This window comes from Schistocerca americana, chromosome 6, assembly GCF_021461395.2.
Source record: "Schistocerca americana isolate TAMUIC-IGC-003095 chromosome 6, iqSchAmer2.1, whole genome shotgun sequence".
Lineage (NCBI taxonomy): Eukaryota > Metazoa > Arthropoda > Insecta > Orthoptera > Acrididae > Schistocerca > Schistocerca americana.
Window position 1 is genome coordinate 305472722 of NC_060124.1, and position 22779 is coordinate 305495500.

Consider the following 22779-nt stretch of genomic DNA (forward strand, 5'->3'; position numbering starts at 1 on the left):
ATGGAAGCACTTCTTTGCTACCAGTCCTTCCAACCAAAACCACCCTAATTCCAACATTTGAATTCTGCCTCTTCCAGTTTGTACCACCATCCAACACTGATCCTCCTCCCCACCTAACCACAAACTAGTCACCTTCCAGGAATTTTTTACCTCGAACTTAGCTTCACCATCCTTCCTCATGTCTTTTCCTCAAACACCAACCATTCAGAAGAAGAAAGAACAACCAGGCACAACCTCAAAACAAATCCTGACCTAATCATCCTACCTGCAGACAAAGATTCCACCACCGTTATGAATTGCAGTGACTACCTGGCAGAAGGCCTCTGCCAATTGTCTGACTCCTCCACCTATAAACTTTGCCAGAGTGATCCCATCCCGGAAGTCCAACACAAACTCCAGTCCCTGCTTAAAGCCTTTGGCTGTTTCCAGAACATCTCCCCTGAATCCATTTCACTCCTCACCCCTATGACACCATGCACACCCACCTTCTACGTGCTCAGCAAAACCCACAAACCCAAAAATTCTAGATGCCCTATTGTGGTTGGTTATTGTGCCCCCACTGAAAGAATTTCCCATGTCAAAGACACCAACCACTTCCTTCACTCACTCTCTACCATTCCCATCCCTTTACCTCCTGGGTCACTACTCATCACTGTTAATGCCACCTCCCTATACACCAACTTCCCTCATGCCCATGGTTTTACTGCTGTTTAACACTACCTTTCCCAATAACCTTCAGACTCCAAACCCACTACCTCATTCCTCACACACCTAATTAATTTTATCTTAATTCACTACTACTTCTCATTTGAAGGGAAGGTATATAAATAAATCTGTGGCACAGCCATGGGCACCCTTCTATGCCAACCTTTTTATGGCCCATTTAGAGGAGATCTTTCTAGCCCCCCGAAACAATAAATAGTCTGATTCAGGTTCATTGATGATATCTTCACGATCTGGACCCAGAGCCAATACACTGTATCTTCGGTCATTCACAACCTCAACATCTTCTCTCCCATCTGCTTCAGGTGGTCCTCCTCAACCCAACGTGCCACATTTCTAGATGTTGACCTCCTCCTCCTCCCTGATGGCTCCATCTGCACGTCTGTGCACATTAAATCCACCAACCACCAACAGCACATGCATTTTGCTAGCTGTCATCCCTTTCACACGAAAAGCCTGACTACTCAGGGATAGCTTATCTGCAGTGACAAAAATTACCTTGCTCAGTGTGTTGTGGGTCTTACCCAGGCCCTTACAGACAGGCCCTGTCCCCCAGACCTAGTCCACAAACAGATCTCCTCTGCAGTTTGCCCTTACGACCGCAATCCTCCTGCCACCCCCAAAAACCAGGCACAAAGGAGTGTCCCCTTTGTCACCCAGTACCACCACGGACTGGAACAATTGAACCACATCCTTCACCAGGGCTTTAATTACCTATCATCGTGCCCTGAAATGAGGGACATCCTACCCAAGATACTTCCCATCCCTCCTAAAGCGGAGTTCCATCACCTATCCAACCACCACAACATCCTTGTCCATCCCTGTGCCACTCACAATCCCAACCCCTTCCCATAAGATTAATATCACTGTGGAAGACCCAGGTGCAAAACCTGCCCAATCCACCCACACAGCACTTCCTATTCCAGTCCTGTCCCAAGTTTATCGTACCCATCAGGAGCTAGGCCACCTGTGAAAGCAGCCATGTCATTTACTAGCTCTGCTGCAGTCACTCCACCGCTATTTATGTTGGTCTGACTACCAACCAGCTATCCCCAAGGATTAACAGCTACCGCCAAACTGTGGCCAAGAGCAAAGTAGACCACCCTGTGGCACAACATGCAGCTGAACATAACACACTTGATTTCAGTGGATGCTTCACTACCCGAGCCATCTGGATCCTTCCCTCCACCAGCAGCTTTTCTGAACTATGCAGATGGGAGTTATCCTTACAACTCATTCTCCGCTCTCATAATTATCCCGGCCTCAGCCTATGGTAGTATACTGTCCCCACACCCTCCACCCAAGTTTCCACCCCCTTTGTCCTATCATCTCCTTCCCATTCTCTTCTCCCATCCTGTTTATTTGCAGCCCTCTGCCAATGCATCCGCCTGTCTTTCCCCACTCATCTCCTTTTTTGGTTCCCTTTTTCCCCTACCTTCTGCCTCACAATCTCCTGACCTCTGGTCCCTGCGCACTTCACCAGAGAGTATTCGTCTCTCACTCCACCCATACACCACTATCCTCCCCCTTCCTCACCCCCTCCTGATTGCTGCTTGCATCCCACGTGATGTTGCATTCTGGCCTGAGATGCTGTGTGTGTGTGTGTGTGTGTGTGTGTGTGTGTGTGTGTCTTTACTGATTAAGGCTGCTGTTGCCAAAAGCTATATTTGAGTATCTTTTAATTGTGCCTATCTGCAGCTTGTCTTCTTTACAGTAAGTAGCAGTCTATCTTTTCAGACATCACACTAGGGATCACATGACCAGCAGTCATTCTTTCTGCAAACCATTCACAACTGGAACAGAAAAGTGGCAGTGGCAGTGGGACACAAAACACCATCGCCAGACTCTGTAAGGTGGCTTGCAGAATATAGATGTAGATTATGGGGAATAAAAAATATTTGTTCTCTTTTGTTAGTATTTTATCTCCAATCACCACACACACACACACTCTTGTCCCCTTCACCTACTTAAATTAATCAGTAACATAAGCCATTGTTCAGACATATCAAAGATATGTATATTTATTATGAAGCATAACCTTGCTGAATAAAGTGTATGTAAAGGAGCAGTCTTCAACTAAAAATACAGCAAATAAGAACAGAAAAAATTTTTACTTATCAAGCAGCAGACTTGTTTAAACAGGCATTGTTCATGTCACTATGGGGTAGGGGAAGTAGACACAAAAAGACTAGTGTGTTCAACACTTTCTTTATGTACTTTTAATTTTAATGCTCTTAGTTGCAGGTAACAGTTATTAATTTAATCCTGGATTTTTTTTATGTTGCAGCACAATAGTGATGGAACTGGAAAGCTTTATGATGCATTATCAGATAATGCTTTATATATGATGATAACAGCAGCTGTCACTGGTTGTGTTTTGGCTTTCACTGTTATGGTATCACATTTTTTGGTAAGAATCATTGTTCTTAAGCACATAACAGTAAACAAAGATATTATTTAACTTGAAATATTGCTTTCAATCGTTGATGTAGTCTGACGCTAATGAATAAAAACAATAAACTTCTGAAACACAAGTTTTGATTGGTTTTCAGAAAAAGAGAAATCAACCATATGTCATGAAAATGGTTAACCATTGCAAAATTCTGGAAGAGAATTAAGCCACTGTAATTTCCACAAAGCAAATAATTAATTTCATAAAGATAGATTCCCTACTGCCTTCCAGATACTCGAAACAGCAGTGTTTTTCTTTTTTGTCTGATTCTCTCAATGCAGTTCTTGTGTAACATATTTGTAGGTAGCTTTCTTGGTTTATCAGGACTACAAGTGGTTACTAGTTCAGTACAGATTCAGTGAGAACTTCCTTGTCAGCATTGAATGTACTTAGAAGCAAAAATCCGTCATTTCAGTTCATTCTGCCTGTCATTTTACACACACCAATTATCCTCATTTCTGTTGACTTATCTGATCCTTCTGGTCCTGTTTACATCTGTATTCATGTAAAAGCAAACAGTGCCACCTTCTTTTGATAGTTATTCAGCACTAACTCTGCCTCATGTTCTGTGTCTCTGTTCTTCAACTTCAGTCTAACTGTTTTAGGCTTGTATTCTATTAGAGCTTTCTGTTGTTCAGAGAAATGTGGATAGGTTCTCGAATCAATGTTATCTGACTCGCTATTCTGCGTGACTTCAAATTGTCCTGTGGTGCCTCCTTTGTATAAACTTATTTTCTGTATTTAAATTTCTCTTTATGTAGTCTTTTAGTGACTTGCCTTTTTTCTTTCTTTCTTTGTAGTTTATATACATTTTCTTCATCTCCTCCACTCTCGTTGTTAAGGACCCTGTTCTGAATGCTGTAGAAACTGTGTACTATCGTTAGCATTACTATGAGGGTTGTGAGGATTTTTCTGCTGGTTAGTAAATTCATGTAGTCTACCCTTTAAGATAAGGTTTATCTATTTACAACTTAATTTAGATTCTAGAAGTGTGTACCTTTAACATTGAAAGCTGACAGCAAATTCTGTTGTATGCAGAAACATTTTTGAACACGATTTGTCTTACCAGTATCTGAAAAGAAAGATAGGTGAACGAAGAAAAATACAGAGGATACAAAAGACCATGAGTCATAAGTAGAGGTGTCTGTGTGGATTAGAAAAATGCTATCCATGTCCTCAAGTTCCATATCTGCATCCACAAGCTTTTGATCCACATTCGCATCCACATCTTATGGATATTAAATTTTGTAAATAATTTTAACATGTCCAGTGCACCACAGCCCTGACACCATTCTAGTGCCTGGTCTGAATTTTCGTCAGCTGAAGTGTGCACGCACCTTTGCAGCTGCTTTGCTCCAAATTAGTGGTGGAAATATTTCATTGTCAGTCACATCAAATTTAAACTCTTTTCTTTCTGCATCTAACGAGGAGAACCATTTGTTTGAAATCCCCTATACTGTGATGAAGCTTAAGATCCCAGGTATCACACCCTTCAACCAGTCACCCTGGTGTGCCTTCATTTGCGTGATAAAAAAAATTCCTATGACAGTTGTTTCTTGTAACTGAATTGGCTTTTTAATTTGTATATAAAAAGTTGTATTTTTTGTGGAGGCCAGTTCTTTGTTATGGTTAATATTTTTTCTTCGTACTGTAGTCAGCATTTTCAAAATGAGTGTGAAATTCTTTTATCAGTACTTGTGTGGCTAAATGATAATACTTTTTTTCCAAAATACATGTGTTTGAAAAAGTAATTGATTTTTATACTAAAATATATACTATTGGTATCCATTAGTGTTTCTGTATTTAGATGTATTTGTTGTACTTGTCGATTGCAGTTTGATATTTCATCAATTATGCATCACGTATTCTGTTTAAAAAACAGAAAATTTCACTTTTTTATTTTATTTATTTATTTTATTTACTTTTTTTTTTATTTCAGCAAAAGCCACGGTACATTTCATTAACATCAAATATTTTTAAATTAGAAAAGCAGTTACTGTGCTTAAAAACAGAAAATTCCACTTTGAAAGAAGAACTGCAGAAGAAAGAAGAGGAACTCAGTTCTATACAGACATCCTCATTTGATTCTGATAAAGTGGTCATGCTGTTAAAATCAGAATTGGAGGTATCACAGGTAATTTATACATGCACACATTCATTTCATTCTTAAACACTTTGTAAGCAGTTTGTTGCTATTATTCAGAGCATGAATACTGTGGTAACACTGGTGACATAGTGTCAGAATTATTTACCAATATGTTCAGCACTGCAGGCAAAGAAATTTTGTAATTCCTTGTTGTCTTATGAAGTATTTGAGCCACTGCACTGAAATTAAGGATTTTAATAAACAATCAGTTTCCTTCTTTAAAAAATCTGATGATTTGACAATCTTGAAATTACCTGGGACATACCCTATTGTGCTTCCATTAAAAGTAGTACAGATTATAATTGGGGAGTATAAACATCCAGAAAGGAGCTCATGTAGTTAGTCCTTAAAATTGAAAACCCAGGTACTTAGCCCACCAGATTAGGCCTAATCTAGTTTTGATAGAACTATATTAATACTTGAACATGTTTACAGTTATAAAATGTGAGAGGGGCTCCTACAAAAAAGTTTCTCCTTCCTACACAACCAAGATTTTCAAGCATTTTTAGTATACTAAAATCTATTAAGTGATTCAGAAACGATATCTTCTGTTCAGAACAGCAGTAACTCATCAAATAACTATGTTATTGAAGAATAAGAAACTTGAAAACTACACTGGTAAAATTGGGCTACATTCAACGTTTGATTTCAGCGTAAGTGTTGTGATGGGTTGTAATGTAATAGATATAGAGCCAGCGCACCTGCATAATGATGAAAACTTAAATGACTCACAAAAGTGTGGTATTTAAAGTAAAAAGACTGATCTCAAGCTGCTAAGACTGATAATACTATATTACTTTACAATAGGCCTATGTTACATGAGTCCTATAAGGGAGATAGTATTCAACATTAAGGTTGAGCTGCTTCCAGGCAAAGACTGCTAAACAAGTAAGCTTTAGCCCAAAAGGCCTTCTACTGAATTACACACACACACACACACACATGCAAACACATGACTAATGTCACTGGATGACGAGGCCAGACTTAGAGTATGTGCTCGGTAACTAGAGACAGCGGTATCGTGTGTGTGTGTGTGTGTGTGTGTGTGTGTGTGTGTGTGATCTAATTCAGAAGACGGCCTTTTGGCTGAAAGCTTACTTGTATAGCAGTCTTTTTGTTGTACCTGTGTGTGACTCAGCATCTCCACTATATAGTGAGCAGCAATGTATCCTTTTCATAATATTATCATTATGACACCCTGGACTTTCCATTGGCAGATATTATTCTCCTTGAAGTATAGCCATTTATTTTAAGTACATTCTGACATTTCCATTGTCTTAAATTCATCCATAGTAACATGGCATGTAAAGGCAGTACTGTCTTTGGAAGATAAGAGAAGGCAGTCTAGACAAGATATTTTCCCTGCAGTCATGACTTAATTGCTCAGGTAATGGTCCAGTTTGAAGTCATAGAACCCCAAAATTCCCTTTGGAACAAAAATACAAGATATTAAAGTAGCAAAACTCGCATTGTATACTAAAAACAATGTTTTTCAGAACAGTGTAGCAACTTAACTTTAGTATATCATTTCTTTCGTTTTCATCAAACTGGTTAGCTATGAGGAACATTGGTTCAATGTGAACAAAAAATTCCTTTGATAATTGTGAGTCAGAAGGAGATAAAACAACTGTAGAAGTAAACTGTAGTCAAATGTCGACACTAGTGAGAAGTCATTGCAGTCAGTAATTTTTCCTTTACTTAAACACTCTGTATTCTTCATTCAGTACAGGAAACACACCTTGCAGAAAGAATTATTCAAAATCGTAAGGAGTTATCTTGGATATCCTAAACATTCAAGATCAAAGCAAGAAGAGGTCTTTCTGTTTGGTAGCCAGCTGTATTGGAACTGAGGGTTGTGTTTACAACAACCAAGAAGCTTGTGCAGATAAGCAGTGTACAAACAGTCATATCCCTATGTACATTACCGTTACATTGAAAAACTAATGCATATTGGAGGGGAAAAGTTATTATAAGTGACTAAATGCAACCAATAAAGCAAACCATTTAATTATAGTGCATGTCTTCCAAACAAAAATATGGAAAGTAGCAACTAGATTCAAAATTTGCTATCAGGCTCATGTTTCAAGTATCAGATTATAGTTTAAAGTAAACGACTAAAAATTATCGTTATAAAATGGATAAGTATATTTATGGTGCTTAGCTTAACCCAGAAGTGGTTGACATCCATTATGTTAGGAGTTGCAGACATGAGGCTCTCAAAGCTGAGAGTCTGGGTGTGAATACACATGTTGAATTGTCTGGATTGCATCACAAGTTAGGCAGTGCTGGATATCCTCTTTTTAAGATATTTTAAATTGGATTTGGTGTTCATAGTCTTTGGTTGCTCTGAGAGAACTATTTCTTGATTTTAGCTCTTCAGTAGCTATTTCAGTGTCATATAATTGGTTATGTTCAGACATGGAGCATTTCAGTATCTTTTTTGAGGCAGGTGCCTCCTTTCAAATTATTGTTGCAATAATTCTAGGCAGATGGTAGATATTGTATGTGGGAGGTAGTTTCTGACAGCTGGCTATAAGTCTCAAGTTTGAGTACAACATTGACTTGCTTAGCTTGGGCAGATTTCTGACTGACAGGAGACTTACTTACAAGCAGAATAGCGAACTGCCAGTGCTGTTGCTTTTACGACTTACAGTTTACTACCGCAGGTTTGCAAAGTAATTTGTTTCTACGCTGATTTTCACTTTGGTGTTTGTACAGTGCTTCTTTATGGTGGAACATGTTACAAGAACCTTAGAGAGGTTTGAACAATACTATTGCCCTATAATTCACAGCTATCTTTGCATATGAGAGGACTACATCCTTATCAAATGTATGCCCCATTGAACATCATATTTTAATGTAGAGTGTCTTCTTTGCTGGTACTACGATGGACAGCTACCAGTGTTTCAGGAGATCTGCTATAAATTTTAGCTGTCAGCAATACAAATGTTTTTACATTCTGAAAATTGTGCGTCAAGTCGTACCATATCCTTGAAATTTATTTAGTTTTTGTGTGTTAGGCATGTATGGTTCCATACGCAGACAAATATCAAGCTTCTTTTTCTTGTCCCTTTGTCTTGCATTGGTGCAGGTTCAGCATGGGTATGGACAGATTTTGCATGGTTAATTTAAGGGGTGGTCAGATCCTTTCCTGTCAGTGCATTTTTACCCCTGGGACAGAATGTGTGTACCCCAAGTGTCTGCAAGTAGTACAATTCATATGAAAGTGAGTGACAGTTTTCTAAATGTTTGCAAATAATGTGACAAAGGCGGGACTTGGGCACTAGCCCAGTATTCACCTAGTCGGATGTAGGAAACTGCCTAACAATCACATCAAGGCGGGCTGGTGCATCCAACCCTCATCATTAATCTAACGGTCAGATTCAGTCCATGCTCAGCGCACCTCCCTGCCATGGAAGCAGCTCTTTAACCTCCAGCTATCCGGGTAGGTGCAAACAAATACTACAGTGACATTTACGTTAGGTAGATTTTAGTAGTAATAAATATATGTGATATTTTGAAATATTAAGTCTGCCACAAAAGTAATACGCAAACCTTTATTCCTTATAATCGTACTCTGGGAAACTTACTTTCATATTGGACTCTGTGCAATTACTTTTCTTTATTTTACTTTTTAATTCCCAACAGAATGGTTACATTTAAAACGTTAACTACTTTTCACCATCTCTAACAGCCTGCGTGATTATGGCCTTCTGTGTTTGTGTATACCCAGAGCTTGATTTATAAGAAAGAGGTTCTGATACTGTGACTGTCGGGGGGGGGGGGGGGGGGGGGGGGGGGGGGGGGTTAGATTGAGACTTAATAAAAGGTTATTTTAACTCCTTCTTCTTCTTCTTCTTCTTTCTGAGCATTTCAAAAGTATGAATACAGCATAAGAAGAAATAAAACTTCCATGTGCACCAACAATCTTTTATCATATGTTTTATTAATTAAGTTAATATTTCTCAGATAACGATTATTTACAAAACAGAAATTATAGTAGGGTGAACACCCACAAATCTAAAATATTAAGATGTTGTAAAATGAAAACAAAACTTAAATGTTTGTACCTACATTTATAAAACTGTTCAAAGTTTAAAGATTTTCATTGCACATCCCCCCCCCCCCCCCCCCTCCCTGCCCCCTCCCGTGCTGTGGATGTCTATAATGGAGTGTCACCCAAGAACAGCCAAGATCAAGATTCCGTCTACTGTGAAGGGTCAGAACAAGTTGGTAGTGGACGATTCCAATTCAGAAAGAGTACTGAAGAAACAGTTTTTATTAACAGAGAGGCTCTACCATCAGTAATGATCAGATTCATTTGGGAAAACCCTCTGTTAGACTCACTAGATGGCTATGCAATTGTCTTGATGATAGTTGTCAACAGGAGAAAATTCATGAGATACTTCGTTTTGTTTTCACAATTCCATCAAAGATCTCACAATAGTCAAAAACATACAAAATGCTTTAATTGTATCGTGTTTGTTCAGCTCAAAGCAAACTGCAACTGACTCAACCTCTTTTTCCCCAAAAGTAATCTTTAATGTCTTCGCGCCAAGTGCTTGTGTCAACTATACAGGCTGAATCGACCAAAGCTGCATCTTCCCCGCTCAGCGTTCTCTTTTCTGTTGCTTGTAAAAGGTTCTCATAAAAGTCTTCAGGATTAATAGGCAGTTTAAGCTTATCCATTATACGCATTTTAGAACCCGTGACTATTAATTCAATGTAAACACATAAAACTACAACCACTTACTTTTTTGAATAGTTATTTATTATTCCATGAATCAGTTTTCACACCTTTTCAGTTTCATATTCAAATGGTTTTCTGGACGTTACAAAACTATTTCAAGCATAATGCTGGGGCTCACTGACAAGAAGTGGAACATGCTTTAATGTATTGTTTATCTGTTGATATGGATACAAAATTCAGTTTTGTACTAACTGCAACAGTATGGGCAGCTTTTTTTCTGTTAATGTCCATCTGTCTGCTTCCATTTTGATGGCCAGTTGGTACATCACTTCACATGCTTTTGTACAATCTCTATTCATTTACATTGTGACTGAAACTTCGCCAGCATCCAGCATGTGCTATACAACTGTTTCATGTAGCAAATATCCTGACAAAAAGATAGTTCTACTTTGTTCAGAGATGTAATTTGTTCTTGTTTGCATGTTTTAATGTCGATATAAGGGCAAATATTTTAGTCAGACTGCCGATAACTAGAGAGCACAAAATAAAATAATATAAATAAAATGTCAAGTGATTTGATGTCTTATTTCTATTCATATATTAACGTATAATATAGTCAGTTAATGAGCAAATATTGTAATCAAGATTGGCATTAACATGAATGCCCAGGAATAAAGTAATACAGAGTTACGTTATTTGCAATGAGGTATAGCTGTTTGTACACACATCGAAAAAAAAAGTTTTGCATCACCCTGGTTCCCAGAACTCCTGAAGATAGACATTGACTGTGGATATTGTATCACAGGCACAGTCTTTTTCACTGTTCAGAGATGTCACTAAACCCGCCCAAAAAATGTAAACAACCATGCATGAGCAGCGCCTGTTAGCGGAGGGAGTTTGACAGCCGATCAGTTCCAGTCATTCCACCAGGAAGGGGGAAGGTGGTACACAGCTCATGTTGCCTGTAATTCAACCATGCCTAGACGGTCAGTACCGCGGTTCGATTGAGTCCGCATTGTTACTTTGTGCCATGAAGGGCTCTCAACAAGAGAAATGTCCAGGTGTCTCAGAGTGAACCAAAGTGATGTTGTTCTGACATGGAGGAGATACAGAGAGACAGGACCTGCCGATGACACGCCTCGCTCAGGCCGCCCAAGGGCTACTACTGCAATGGATGATTACAGATTATGGCTCTGAGGAACCCTGACAGCAGTGCCACCATGTTGAGTAATGCTTTTCGTGCAGCCACAGGATGTTCTGTTACGACTCAAACTGTGTGCAATAGGCTGTGCATGATGTGCGATTTGACTCCCGACGTCCTTGGCGAGGTCCATCTTTGCAATCACAACACCATGCAGCACGGTATAGATGGACCCAACAACATGCCGAATGGACCGCTCAGAATTGGCATCATGTTCTCTTCACCGATGAGTTTCGCCAATGCCTTCAACCAGACAATCATCTGAGACGTGTTTGGAGGCAACCAGGTCAGGCTGAACACCTTAGACACACTATCCAGCGAGTGCAGAAATGTGGAGGTTACCTGCTGTTTTGGGGTGGCATTATGTGGGGCCGACGTACGCCGCTGGTGGTCGTGGATGGCGCTGTAACAGCTGTGTGATACATGAGTGCTATCCTCCAACCGATAGTGCAACAATATCGGCAGCATATTGGTGAGTCATTCGTCATCATGGACAACAATTTGCGCCCCCATCATGCACATCTTGTGAATGACTTCCTTCAGAATAACGACATTGCTCAACTAGAGTGGTCAGTATGTTCTCCAGACATGAACTTTATTGAACATGCCTGCAGTAGATTGAAAAGGGCTGTTTATGGGCAACGTGACCCACCCACCACTCTGAGGGATCTATGCTGAATCACCATTGAGGAGTGGGACAATCTGGACCTTGATGAACTTGTAGATAGTATGCCACGACGAATACATGCATGCATCACTGTAAGAGGACGTGATACTGGGTATTAGAGGTACCGGTGTGTACGGCAGTCTGGGCCTCCACCTCTGATGGTCTCGCTGTATGATGGTGCAACATGCAATGTGTGGTTTTCATGAGCAGTAAAAAGGGTGGAAATGATGTTTATGTTGATCTGTATTCCAATATTCTGTACAGGTTCCGGAACTCTTGAGACCGAGGTGATGCAAAACTTTTTTTGATGTGTGTATGATCATGACCTTTATATTTAAATTTAAAGCAATAAAAAAACCTTTCAAATGACATACTGACTTATTTCTGTTCTTACATTAACATGATCTGGAATATTAGTAAGAGTAGATTCCGTGTATTTTAGGTAAAGGTAATATGTATAAAAGTTATAGTGTTTGTAATGAACTAAAGTCATTTGAATGACCATGCATTTTATATTTAAAACCAAGAACAAAAGTTGAAATGACCTGTTGACTTATTTCTGTTCTCGCATTAACATTATCTGGGATATTATTAAAGGCTGATTCTGTTTGTTTCAGCTAGAGGTAATATGTATAAAAGTACTGATTTAAGTCAGCAGTAGGAGGCTTTACCATTTAAAAAGATACTACAGATTTGTTCTGTGGTAGAATATTTACATTGACACCATTGTAGTTAAATAAGTACAGAGTAAGTCAACAGTTCATTTGAACTTTTGTTTTTGGTTTTAAATATAAAATGTACTGTTATACAAATGGATTTAGTTGTTTATACATATTACCTTTACCTAAAATAAACAGAATCTACTCTTACTATTATTCCAGATCATGTTAATGTAAGAAAAGAAATAAATCAGCAGTTCATTTGGAAAGTTTGTTATTGTTTTAAGTTTAAATATAAAGGTCATGGTCATACAAACATCTGTATCTCATTTAAAATACTATAACTCTTTATTATTTTATTCCTGGGCATTCATGTTAATGCCAATCTTGATTAAAATATTTTTTCATAAATTGACTGTATTATACATTAATATACAAATAGAAGTAAGACATCAGATCACTTAACATTTTATGTATTTTATTTTATTTTGTGCTCTCATGTTATCACCAGTCGGATTAAAATACTTGCCTTCATATTGACTTTAATACATGTAAGCAAAAACTAGTTACATCTCTGTGAAAATTAGGCCAATGCCATATCTTTTTGTCAAGATCTTTGTTGCAAGCTACAGTTGTATAGCACATGCTGGATGCTGGAAAAGTTTCACTGTCACATTGTAAATGAATACAGATTGTATAAAAGCATGTGAAGTGATGTACCAACTGGCCATCAAAATGGAAGCAGACAGATATACACTAATGCAAAAAAGTCCCCATACTGTTGCAGTTAGTAGTAAACTAAATTTTGCATCCATATCGACAGATAAACAATAGTCATGGCGATACATTAAAGCATGTTCCATCTTCTTGTCACAGCACCCAGCATTATGCTACAAATAGTGATCTAACTTGTATGAAGATGAACCTGAAACGTTTGAAAACTGGTTCATGGAATAATAAACAATTATTCAAAAAAGTGAGTGGTTGCAGTTTTTTTTTCATTAATGGGCTGTTCTTTAGTTTTTTCATACAGTTTGATTCCCATAAATCTTTTTATTTTTTGCAGAAGCTCAATGACAATGACAGAAGACAAGCGTTTTGAGTTTCGTTCGCAGTTGTAACAATTAAATGAGGATGGCATTGTTGATCGCTTAATTTTTAGCAACGAAGCCGCTTTTCACACTAATGGAAAAGTGAACAGGCATAATTGTCGAATATAGGATACAAAGAATCCACACAAATGCATTAAATTTGAGCGTGATTCCCCAAAGGTAAATGTTTTTTGTGCTGTGTAGTGTCGAAAACTGCGCAGTCCATTCTTCTTTGCCGAGAGCACTGTCGCTGGATATTCCTGCTTGGACATGTTGCAGCAATGGCTGATGCCTCAAATGCAGTCGGACTCTCCATACATCTTGCTGCAGGATGGGGCTCCACCCCATTTTCATCGTGAAGTTCGTGGGTACCTTAACACAGAGCTGGCGCATCGATGGATTGGGCGTGCTACAGAAGGGGACAGTTGTTTCATGAAATGGCCTCCCTGATCATCTGATCTCATTCCGTGTGACTTTTTTCTGTGGGGACACATTAAAGATCAGGTTTATGTACCGCCTCTATCATGTGATGTAGCAGAGCTCCGGGAGAGAATACGGAAAGTGACTGCCACAGTCTGCCAGGTCACACATGGTTCGCATATCGAATGTTTGTAGAAAAAACATTCAGAGTTCGTTCTTCAAAATGCAATATTTATGACATCTGTACAATGTTTAGTTCTTGTGCAATAAACAATTGAAAGTTTTCCCGGACTTTATGTACATCCTGCATTTATTAGACTGATATAAGTCTACATCTTGCAGTTCCTCGCAAACTTCTGAAAATTCTTGAAGTGCATCACACATCAATGCCAAATAGAAAACAAATTACATAGATGTCAATTTCCAAAGTAAGCCTTCATACTTGCATCTGTCCAAAGCATCACATGTTGGGTCTTCATTAGCTGCTGCAAAATGGTTAGCTGAAATTGTTTGAAAACTGGACACTACCTGTCTTGTGTCCAACACTCTTCAAATTTTCAACAATTGAACAAGAGGTTCATCTGCAAACAAGTGCATCTCTAGGCTGTTCATTGATGAGGCGTGGTGTAAACCATAAAGTGTTTCAATTACTGCTTTAAATGAGTTGAAACTTGTAATTTTCTTTACTATGTCACTTACACATAGTTCAAGCCTGCGATTACAGTGATATCAAACAATAACAGGCAGAAACTTGTATTTAAAAAGAGTCCAGTTGTCACTGCTGCTCAGTCATACATCACAGAAATTAATCTACTTTCTAAAATGTTTCATCTAATTTGTAGCCTTCAAGACATTGAGTCACAGAATAAAAAATGATGAGATGTCTCACTTCAGAGTTCAACTAATCGAAAAGTAAATTTATGTGGGATCTGTACTCAGTCTTGAAAGGCAAACTCAAACATGCAAAATCAGAGAACTGAGCAAACGCACCAGAATAGTGCCTCGGAAACCTTGGTGAAGTGTGTGGAGCATTTACAGAGGTATGGGGTTACCAGTGGGTACCATCACTAATGAAATACTGTGTTTATAACATGAATTACTTATTTTTCTTCTATCCTAACCATTTCTGAAAACTAAAGATTGATATGGTTACTGATATTCACACATGCTTTATTGGAATGGAGAATTCGGCCCAGATTTAATCCATTGAGCATTTGCACATTGATTTCTGCTTCAAAGTTATTAAAAGATTGGTTTTCTTTTGCAATCTTACAGGCAGTGTGAAAAATTCTTGATGTAACTTCTTTTTCTTCTGATATGCTCATCAAACAAACATTTTCCAGTATTTCTTTTTGGAACTCTGCTAAAAATTTTATAGTTGCTTCAGTGAACAGCACAGTCTTTGTGATCAAATATCTTTTTTTCTCAATGCTATTTGTTGCTGGTGTCGAGTTACCCCAAAACTAGTCATATCACATGCAATCCATTGCTGTTTCCCCAAGCCCCCTTCCCCCAACACCACCCAAAGATACGACTTTTCGGCAAGCCTCACTGCCCAGTTTCTTGTTGTTTACAATAAACCATTTTTATTTTTTACAAAACTTGCTCTTCTGTTCAAAAGTCCAACAGTGTGGCCACTGTTTATCATCTTCTTTGGTGTCATGAATAGAAGAAGATAGATTGACACTGGCTGAAGCAGGTAATGGTGAAACCGATTAAACTGTTTACATTGGTGGTGGCAGGCATTTTTCAGCTTCGTCTAAGTTCTTGTTTTTGGGTTTTTTGCTGAAATAAATAATAATTGTATCCGTTATACATGGTGAGCAAAAGCTTTGCGCACTTTGAGTTTAAAATATTACTTGAGAGATCTGAGCAAGCACACCAGCTGAGCAAACACACCAGAATCGTGGCAGGTAGTATGGACACTTGACACACCAGCCTTAGTCCAATCTAAAAAACTGACTGAAGTGGCATATGGTGGTTGGCAGTAGTGTAGTGGAACATGCACAGAGTGGTGAACCAGGCTGAAAGGGGAAGATGGGTCAGCTGGCCACAACCAACTGCCTTGCCTGCCACTGTGTATGTCTAGATAAAGTAAGTCTAGTCTCACACCAAGCAGTCATAATTTTACATTGCTTCAACTGCAGCAAAACTTCTATCTTACCACATCTCGAAACCTGTGGTTCTGATGGCCCCCCCCCCCCCCCCCCCCCAAATCCCCCTTCATAGATACCAGTATTGGGTACCAGTGGGAACCTCACTAACGAAGCACTGTGTATACATGTATGTTCAAAGTGTTTTGTAACATGAACTTACTTATTGTTCTTCAGTTCTAACCATATCTGAATACTAATGATTGCTCCTTAATCACAATCAGCTGTAAATATGTCACTCATTCCTCTGTAGAATATTTTGAAATGTTGTTTAGGCTGCACGAACTGAACTGGAGGAGCAGGTGGCTTCTCTGGAGAAGGAGCTGGAAGCTGCAACAGAAGCTGGTCTTGAACTGAACCGGATGCTGTCAGATTTCCTCTCCACTCAACATGGCTCAGAAACATTGGTGAAAAGTGTGGAGCATTTACAAAAGCAACTTGATGCTCAACAACACACTATCACTGAAATGAATAATAATCTCAGCATCAAAAGCCAAGAGGTAAGAGTATGCTTCCATGTTAAACTGCATATTACTGTGAAAACAACTTTATTAAAGTTAGCTAACATGTGCTATAGGAAATGTTAGGGTAGTTAAAGACACTAATAGTAGTAGATGACTTTTGCTGTAACTGACATTGGCAAAAACAAAGCAGACATAGAATGCAGACTTGTAGTAGCAATAAGTGTGTTTTGTATTTGAAATAGAGATGTATTAACACTGCATATAAATTTAAGTGTTACGATGTGTCTTCTCAAAATATTTGTCTGTAATGTCTTCATAAATGAAAGTGAAACGAGAGAAGGAGCAATATACTGTGTTGTATAAGAACACTAATGTTACAGAAGAATACTGAAGATTATAATGGTAGATTGTATCACCAATGTAGAGGAACTGAATCGAATTGGAGAGAAACAAACTTTATGCCATAGGGTGACTAAAAGAATGTTTGAGTTGATAACACACATTCTGAGGAATCAAAGAATAATTAATTTTGTAATGGAGAGAAGTGTAGAGGAAGGGGATGTAAATTGTAGAGGGCGACCAAAGACTACAGTTCGTAGTTTCAAATGTATTAGTCCTCCTGTCTTCTGCTGCTCTCTTCCACAAAGCTTTCACTTCTGTTAATGCGATCCACCATCTTGTATTTTTTTCGTCCTTTCATTCTTCTCCAACACACTAATCCTTTTAATGGACTCACTAGTAGACAGTCCCATAGCAACATTTGACGAAGTCAGTTGTTTGTTCTTTTTCTCAAAGCTTCCAATATTGATCTCCTCTCCCCTATTCTTTCCAGCACTTCTTTATTAGACACACTGTCACCAACTAATCCTTCACATCCTCTTCCAAACCCACATCTCAAATGCTTGCAACCATCTTCTGTCCTCTTTACTTATTATCTATGTTTCAAGTTTCCAGCTGCATAGTGTGCCACACTCCTGAAACAAAATATTTAGCTAGACTTTTTGTGAGCTCATTATCTAGCTTTCCATACAAGAAGTTCATCTTCCTGTTGAAAACTTCCTTAACTACCCCAATTTGAGCTTTGACTTACTATTGGCACCATAGATCTTCTGTTATTATCCTTCCTAGATATTTGAAATCTGTCACTTGGCTGATTTTAATTTGTTCTATTTTAATTTTATCTCCTTTGCCAATCACTACACATATTGTTTCTTTTCCTTATTGAACACCATATCACATTTTTGCCAGGACTCATTCAGATCTGTCCACATATGTTTGCTCTTCTTTCATTTCCTGCTAGTAACACCATATCATCTGCAAATTGTATAGTATACATGCTATTCTCTTTTCTCCTACACAAACTCCACTTTTTTTTCCAGCTGAACCCATCTGCATCTCTTGTTCCTTTACACTTTCTAATCCCAAAACTGTTCTGCAATGAACCAACTAGTATTTGCATAAAACCTTCTGCTCTCCACTCTCAGTAATACTTTGTATTTTAACTGCATGAGAAATTAAATTAATAGTCCTATGTCCTTCACACTTGTCAGTATTCTTCCTTTTTCTATTGGTGTCATTACTGTTATGATAGAATCCTCTGCCTATTCTCGTATTTTGTACATCTCACTACAAAAGTGGTCTCTCTCTCTCTCTCTCTCTCTCTCTCTCTCTCTCTCTCTCTCTCTCTCCCCCCCCCTCCCTCCCTCCCTCCCTCCCTCCTTCCCCCCTCCCCTCCCCTCCCCTCCCCACTCCCACTTGCCCCCCCCCCCTCCCTCCTCTTCCTCTGTCTCCCAAGCTATTCATCACTTCTGCTGGTAAATCAATTCCCGCATCTTATTCATTGTTTTTTGCGCTTCATCCTTTTTCGTCATCTGGCTGTCTTTATGTTGCTTGAGCTTTGATCCATCTCATAAAGACACAATATATATTCTTGCCATCCATTTAACGCATCTTATGGCTCTTGGGTTGCTGTTTCTTCCTTTCTTTCAATTTCCCTATTAAACATCCTGTTCATATCTCCATAGCTTATATGTACATCATTTCATACGTTCACTTTTTCTCTGTTTCCTAACATTTTCATTTCATCAATTTTTCTCTTGCATGTTTTATTTTTCTCCTTAATTCATTATTCAGTTTCCTGTGTCATTTTTCCTTCTGTATTTCTTCCATTTCCTTTGCTCTTCCATCATTTTCAACATGTATTCTGTTACCCATTCATTCCTGGTGACTTCAGACTTTGTTTTCTGCAACATATGTTGCAGCTGCCATGAGACTGCCCTTTTCCTCCCCATACTTTTTGCATCTTTACTTGTATTTCCCCTATGACCAGGCAAAGAATTTGCATTAAATTTTGCTTGAAAATGGAGTAAAGTGCAGCACCGCATTTGAAATGTTGATTGTGGCTTTTGACCAGTCTGCTATGAGTAAGATACGAGTTTACTGGTGGTATAAACATTTCATAGAGGGTCAAGAAAACATTGAAGACGACAACTGCCCTGGTTGCCCTAGCACATCAGTTACTGATGATGAAGAAAATGGTTCTGGAAAATCATTGAATCACCATCAGAGAGGTTTGCCCATAACAAGCAATTTTGGATGTTTAAAGCATAAAATGTGTAGCAGGAAAGTTTGTGTGAAAATTGTTGAATTTCAACCGAAACAGCATCGTATAGACGTTGCTCAGGAATTGCTGAACAAAATTGACAACAATTCAGAACTTCTAACAGGTGACGAAATGTTGGTGTAGATATACGATGTCGAAACCGAGGCCCATTTATCCCAATGGAAACTTCCTGACGAGCTAAGACTGAAAAATATTCAACAATTACAGTCACATATGAAGGTTCTTCTCACAGTTTGCTTTGATTACTATGGGATATTCCATCATGAGTTCATGCCTTATGACCATACGATCAGTAAGGAATACTATCTGGAAGTCGCATTTGTGAGAAGAAATCTGAAGAAAATGACCAGAATTGTGGCCAAACCACTTGGGCAAATTGCATCACAATAATGTTCCTGCTTACACCTCGATATTTGTTCATGATTTTGGCAAAAAACAAAACTGTTATGTTGCCTTAGCCACCATATTCCCTGGACATGGCCCCCTGTGATTTCTTTCTATTCCTGAGGCTGAAGAGAAACATGAAAGGATGTCATTTTGCCACCATCGATGTGTAAAAACAGAATCACTGAAGGAGCTGAACACTATATCGAAAAGTGACTTCCAGAAGTGCTTCCAAGATTGTAAAAAGTATTGGCACAAGTGTATTATATCTGGGGCAACTACTTTGAAGGGGACAAAGTTGATGAATAAATAAAGATTCTTTAAGAAAAACAAAAATCCCCATAACTTTATCACACCTCGTATGTAGTCATATAGGTACCTCTATCCATTTAGACTAGAATCTCATTTATATCATCTCATTTTGTGGTTCTGAAACAACATGTTGCCAACAGCTAACGAGTTTCTTTTGCAAAAATAATTAGTCTTTCGCCTCTTATCATTGCTTGTTCATAGTCCATAGTGTCTTACTATATCTCCTTCCATTCCTTTCACCCACCACAGCATTCCAATTCCCCATAGCAGTTATGCAGGCATTTCTTATGGGAAAAATATTTTATCTTTTCATAGTTTTCTTTTGTCTCCTCATCTTTACTGTGGATGGTTTTCATGTGTACCTGTATGAATACCACATCTTTTGACTTTCGTGAGGTCTTATATGAATCTGTCATCTGTCTACATGTTCCACTTTTTTTCCATCCAAACAATATTCTCTCTCCATTTTCTCAACGTTTTTCCTCTTACGAGTAGTACAACATAAATACATCACTTTTTATCACACTATTTCTTCTCCATCTCACCTCACACATACCAATTACATCCAGGTTGTTCTTTACTATCTCTTGTATGGCATTATCTAACTTTCCTCTCTACAGTATAGTTAGTATATTTCATGTTTCTGTTCTCGTAATTTGCTGGTTTTTTATTCTTTGTGGGTATTCTCTCTCAATTTATTCCTCTACCAGAGGTCAGAGCAATCTGGAATCTTTTACATGAATCACCAAACAACAAGTTGGGCATTAAACTTCCTGGCAGATTAAAACTATGTACTGGACCAAGACTTGAACTCAGGACATTTTCCTTTCATTGGCAAGTGCTCTACCAACTGAGCTACTCAAGCACAATTCACAACCCATCCTCACAGCTTTACTTCTGCCAATACCTTGTGTGGATAATTTCTGTGAAGTTTGGAAGGTAGGAGATGAAGTACTAACAAAAGTGAAGCTGTAAGGTCGAGTCATGAGCCGTACTTGGGTAGCTCAGTTAAAAGAGCACTTAACCGCAAAAGACAAAGGTGCCAAGTTCGAGTCTCATTCCAGCACACAGTTTTAATCTGCCAGGAAGTTTCATATCAGTGTACATTCTGCCTCAGAGTGAAAATTTCATTCTGGAAACAATTTTGACATGTTTTACATTTTCACATCTGTTTGAAAAAAGTTCCTTTCATAAATTACTCTTGCACGAAAGTGTATGGCCTTCATCAATACTTCCTGCTTGTTCCATTCATAAGTATTGTGTATATATTATTGAATCTTTTTTCTGTAACTTCTATTGCTCCATCCTACCAAAAATGTGATCGAAACATTGTTGTAACAGCATGTTAAAGGGATGATGAGCAGAAACATTCTGATCTCCTTCTTAATAGTGTGTTGATCCACCTATGTAATGCAATACAACACTGATTCTGCCTGAATGAACTCCACAGGTCTGAGGTAGGTTACCAGAAGTATATAGCATCTGATGTATATGCAGAGCTCCTGCTGCAGTTCCCATAAATTACAGGTCTGTTGACTGTGGGCCTGGAGCTGCTGCTTGATAGTGTCCCAGATGCTTTCCATCAGGTTCCGATCAGTCATATCTCGTCATCAAGAAATCAAGATGAGTTTGCTATCATGATCCTTAAACCATTGTAGCACAATTCTGGACCTGTGACACAGACAGTTGTCCTGCTAGGTAGATGCCATTGGGGAAGAAATGTAGGGAATGCAGTAGTCTACCATAATGTTCACATAGTTCATAGCTGTCTTGATACCCTCAATTACAGCCACAGATCACATGAAAGCCCACAATATCATTCCCCAAAGCATAACACTGCCCCAAGCAGGCATTCACCTGGATGGCAATGTATCCAGATTCAACCATCAACCTGGTGTAACGAGAAACGTGATTCATCTGACCGTGCAGCACATTTCCATTATTGATTCACAGTTTTATCTTGATCATCTCGTACCCATTGCAATCATAATTGATTAAATATTTGGGTCAACATGGGAACACACAGCGATCATCTGCTGTGGAACCCAATGTTTAACAATATGCACTGAACAGTGTGCTCCAAAACACTTGGGCCTGCACCGGCAATGTTCTCTGTCATCAAATCTGCCACAGGTTGCTGCCTATCATGCATTACAGAGTGGGCAAGTCTCCAACCTCCACAATCACTGATATGGGGTGTGGACGTCCAACACCTTGTCACCCAGTCATGGATTTGCTGTTCTTCAACCACAGTCCATTGGTTCTCACAACAGTAGCATGCAAACAGTCAATCAGCTTCACTATTTTTGAGATGCTTACACCCAGGTGTTCACCATTTGTCATTTGCCTCAGCGCCTGGAGATGGCAGTGGCCATATGTGTCTGAGTTGTTGTGTGAATGTGTATATTTCTTCTACATCTGATGATGAAGGGCTTAGTCCAGAATCTGAATATTTCCAACATTCTTATTCATTGTGCCTGTTTGTGACTTAATGCCTCCTCTGTGTGATGAGTGGCAGTCTGTCCTTTTCATATAATTGTTTTTCTATCCTGAATTTTCTGTTGTTTTTATTTTGCCATGTATCAAAGTAACTTATGTCGGTGGATTTTTCCACTTGTTACCCATATCATCACTAGAATGATTTTCCATTAAGTCTGTGCTTTGCTTGTATACTTCCCTTTCCACTTCACTTGCCAGCCAGCAGTGCTATTAGGCAGCATTCAATTTAATGGTGGTCGTTCTCATAATGTTTCGCTCCTCATGTTTTGGCTCATCCATGTATAGGAAGAGGCAT

The 22779-nt window shown here is 38.7% G+C and overlaps 1 protein-coding gene across 3 annotated transcripts in view; it reads left to right on the top strand.

Moving 5' to 3' along the window:
• The window catches only part of LOC124619938 (transport and Golgi organization protein 1), a 161555-nt gene that overhangs the window by 43999 nt on the left and 94777 nt on the right, over nucleotides 1–22779 (top strand). For all 3 annotated transcript variants that reach the window (XR_006980168.1, XM_047146587.1, XM_047146589.1), the window contains exons 5-7: nucleotides 3011–3133; nucleotides 5115–5309; nucleotides 16478–16702. Coding sequence is in view for 2 of the 3 variants with exons in the window: in XM_047146587.1 (XP_047002543.1) it covers nucleotides 3011–3133; nucleotides 5115–5309; nucleotides 16478–16702 (543 nt within the window). In the remaining variant the exon portion in view is untranslated. The remainder of the gene's footprint in view (nucleotides 1–3010; nucleotides 3134–5114; nucleotides 5310–16477; nucleotides 16703–22779) is intronic.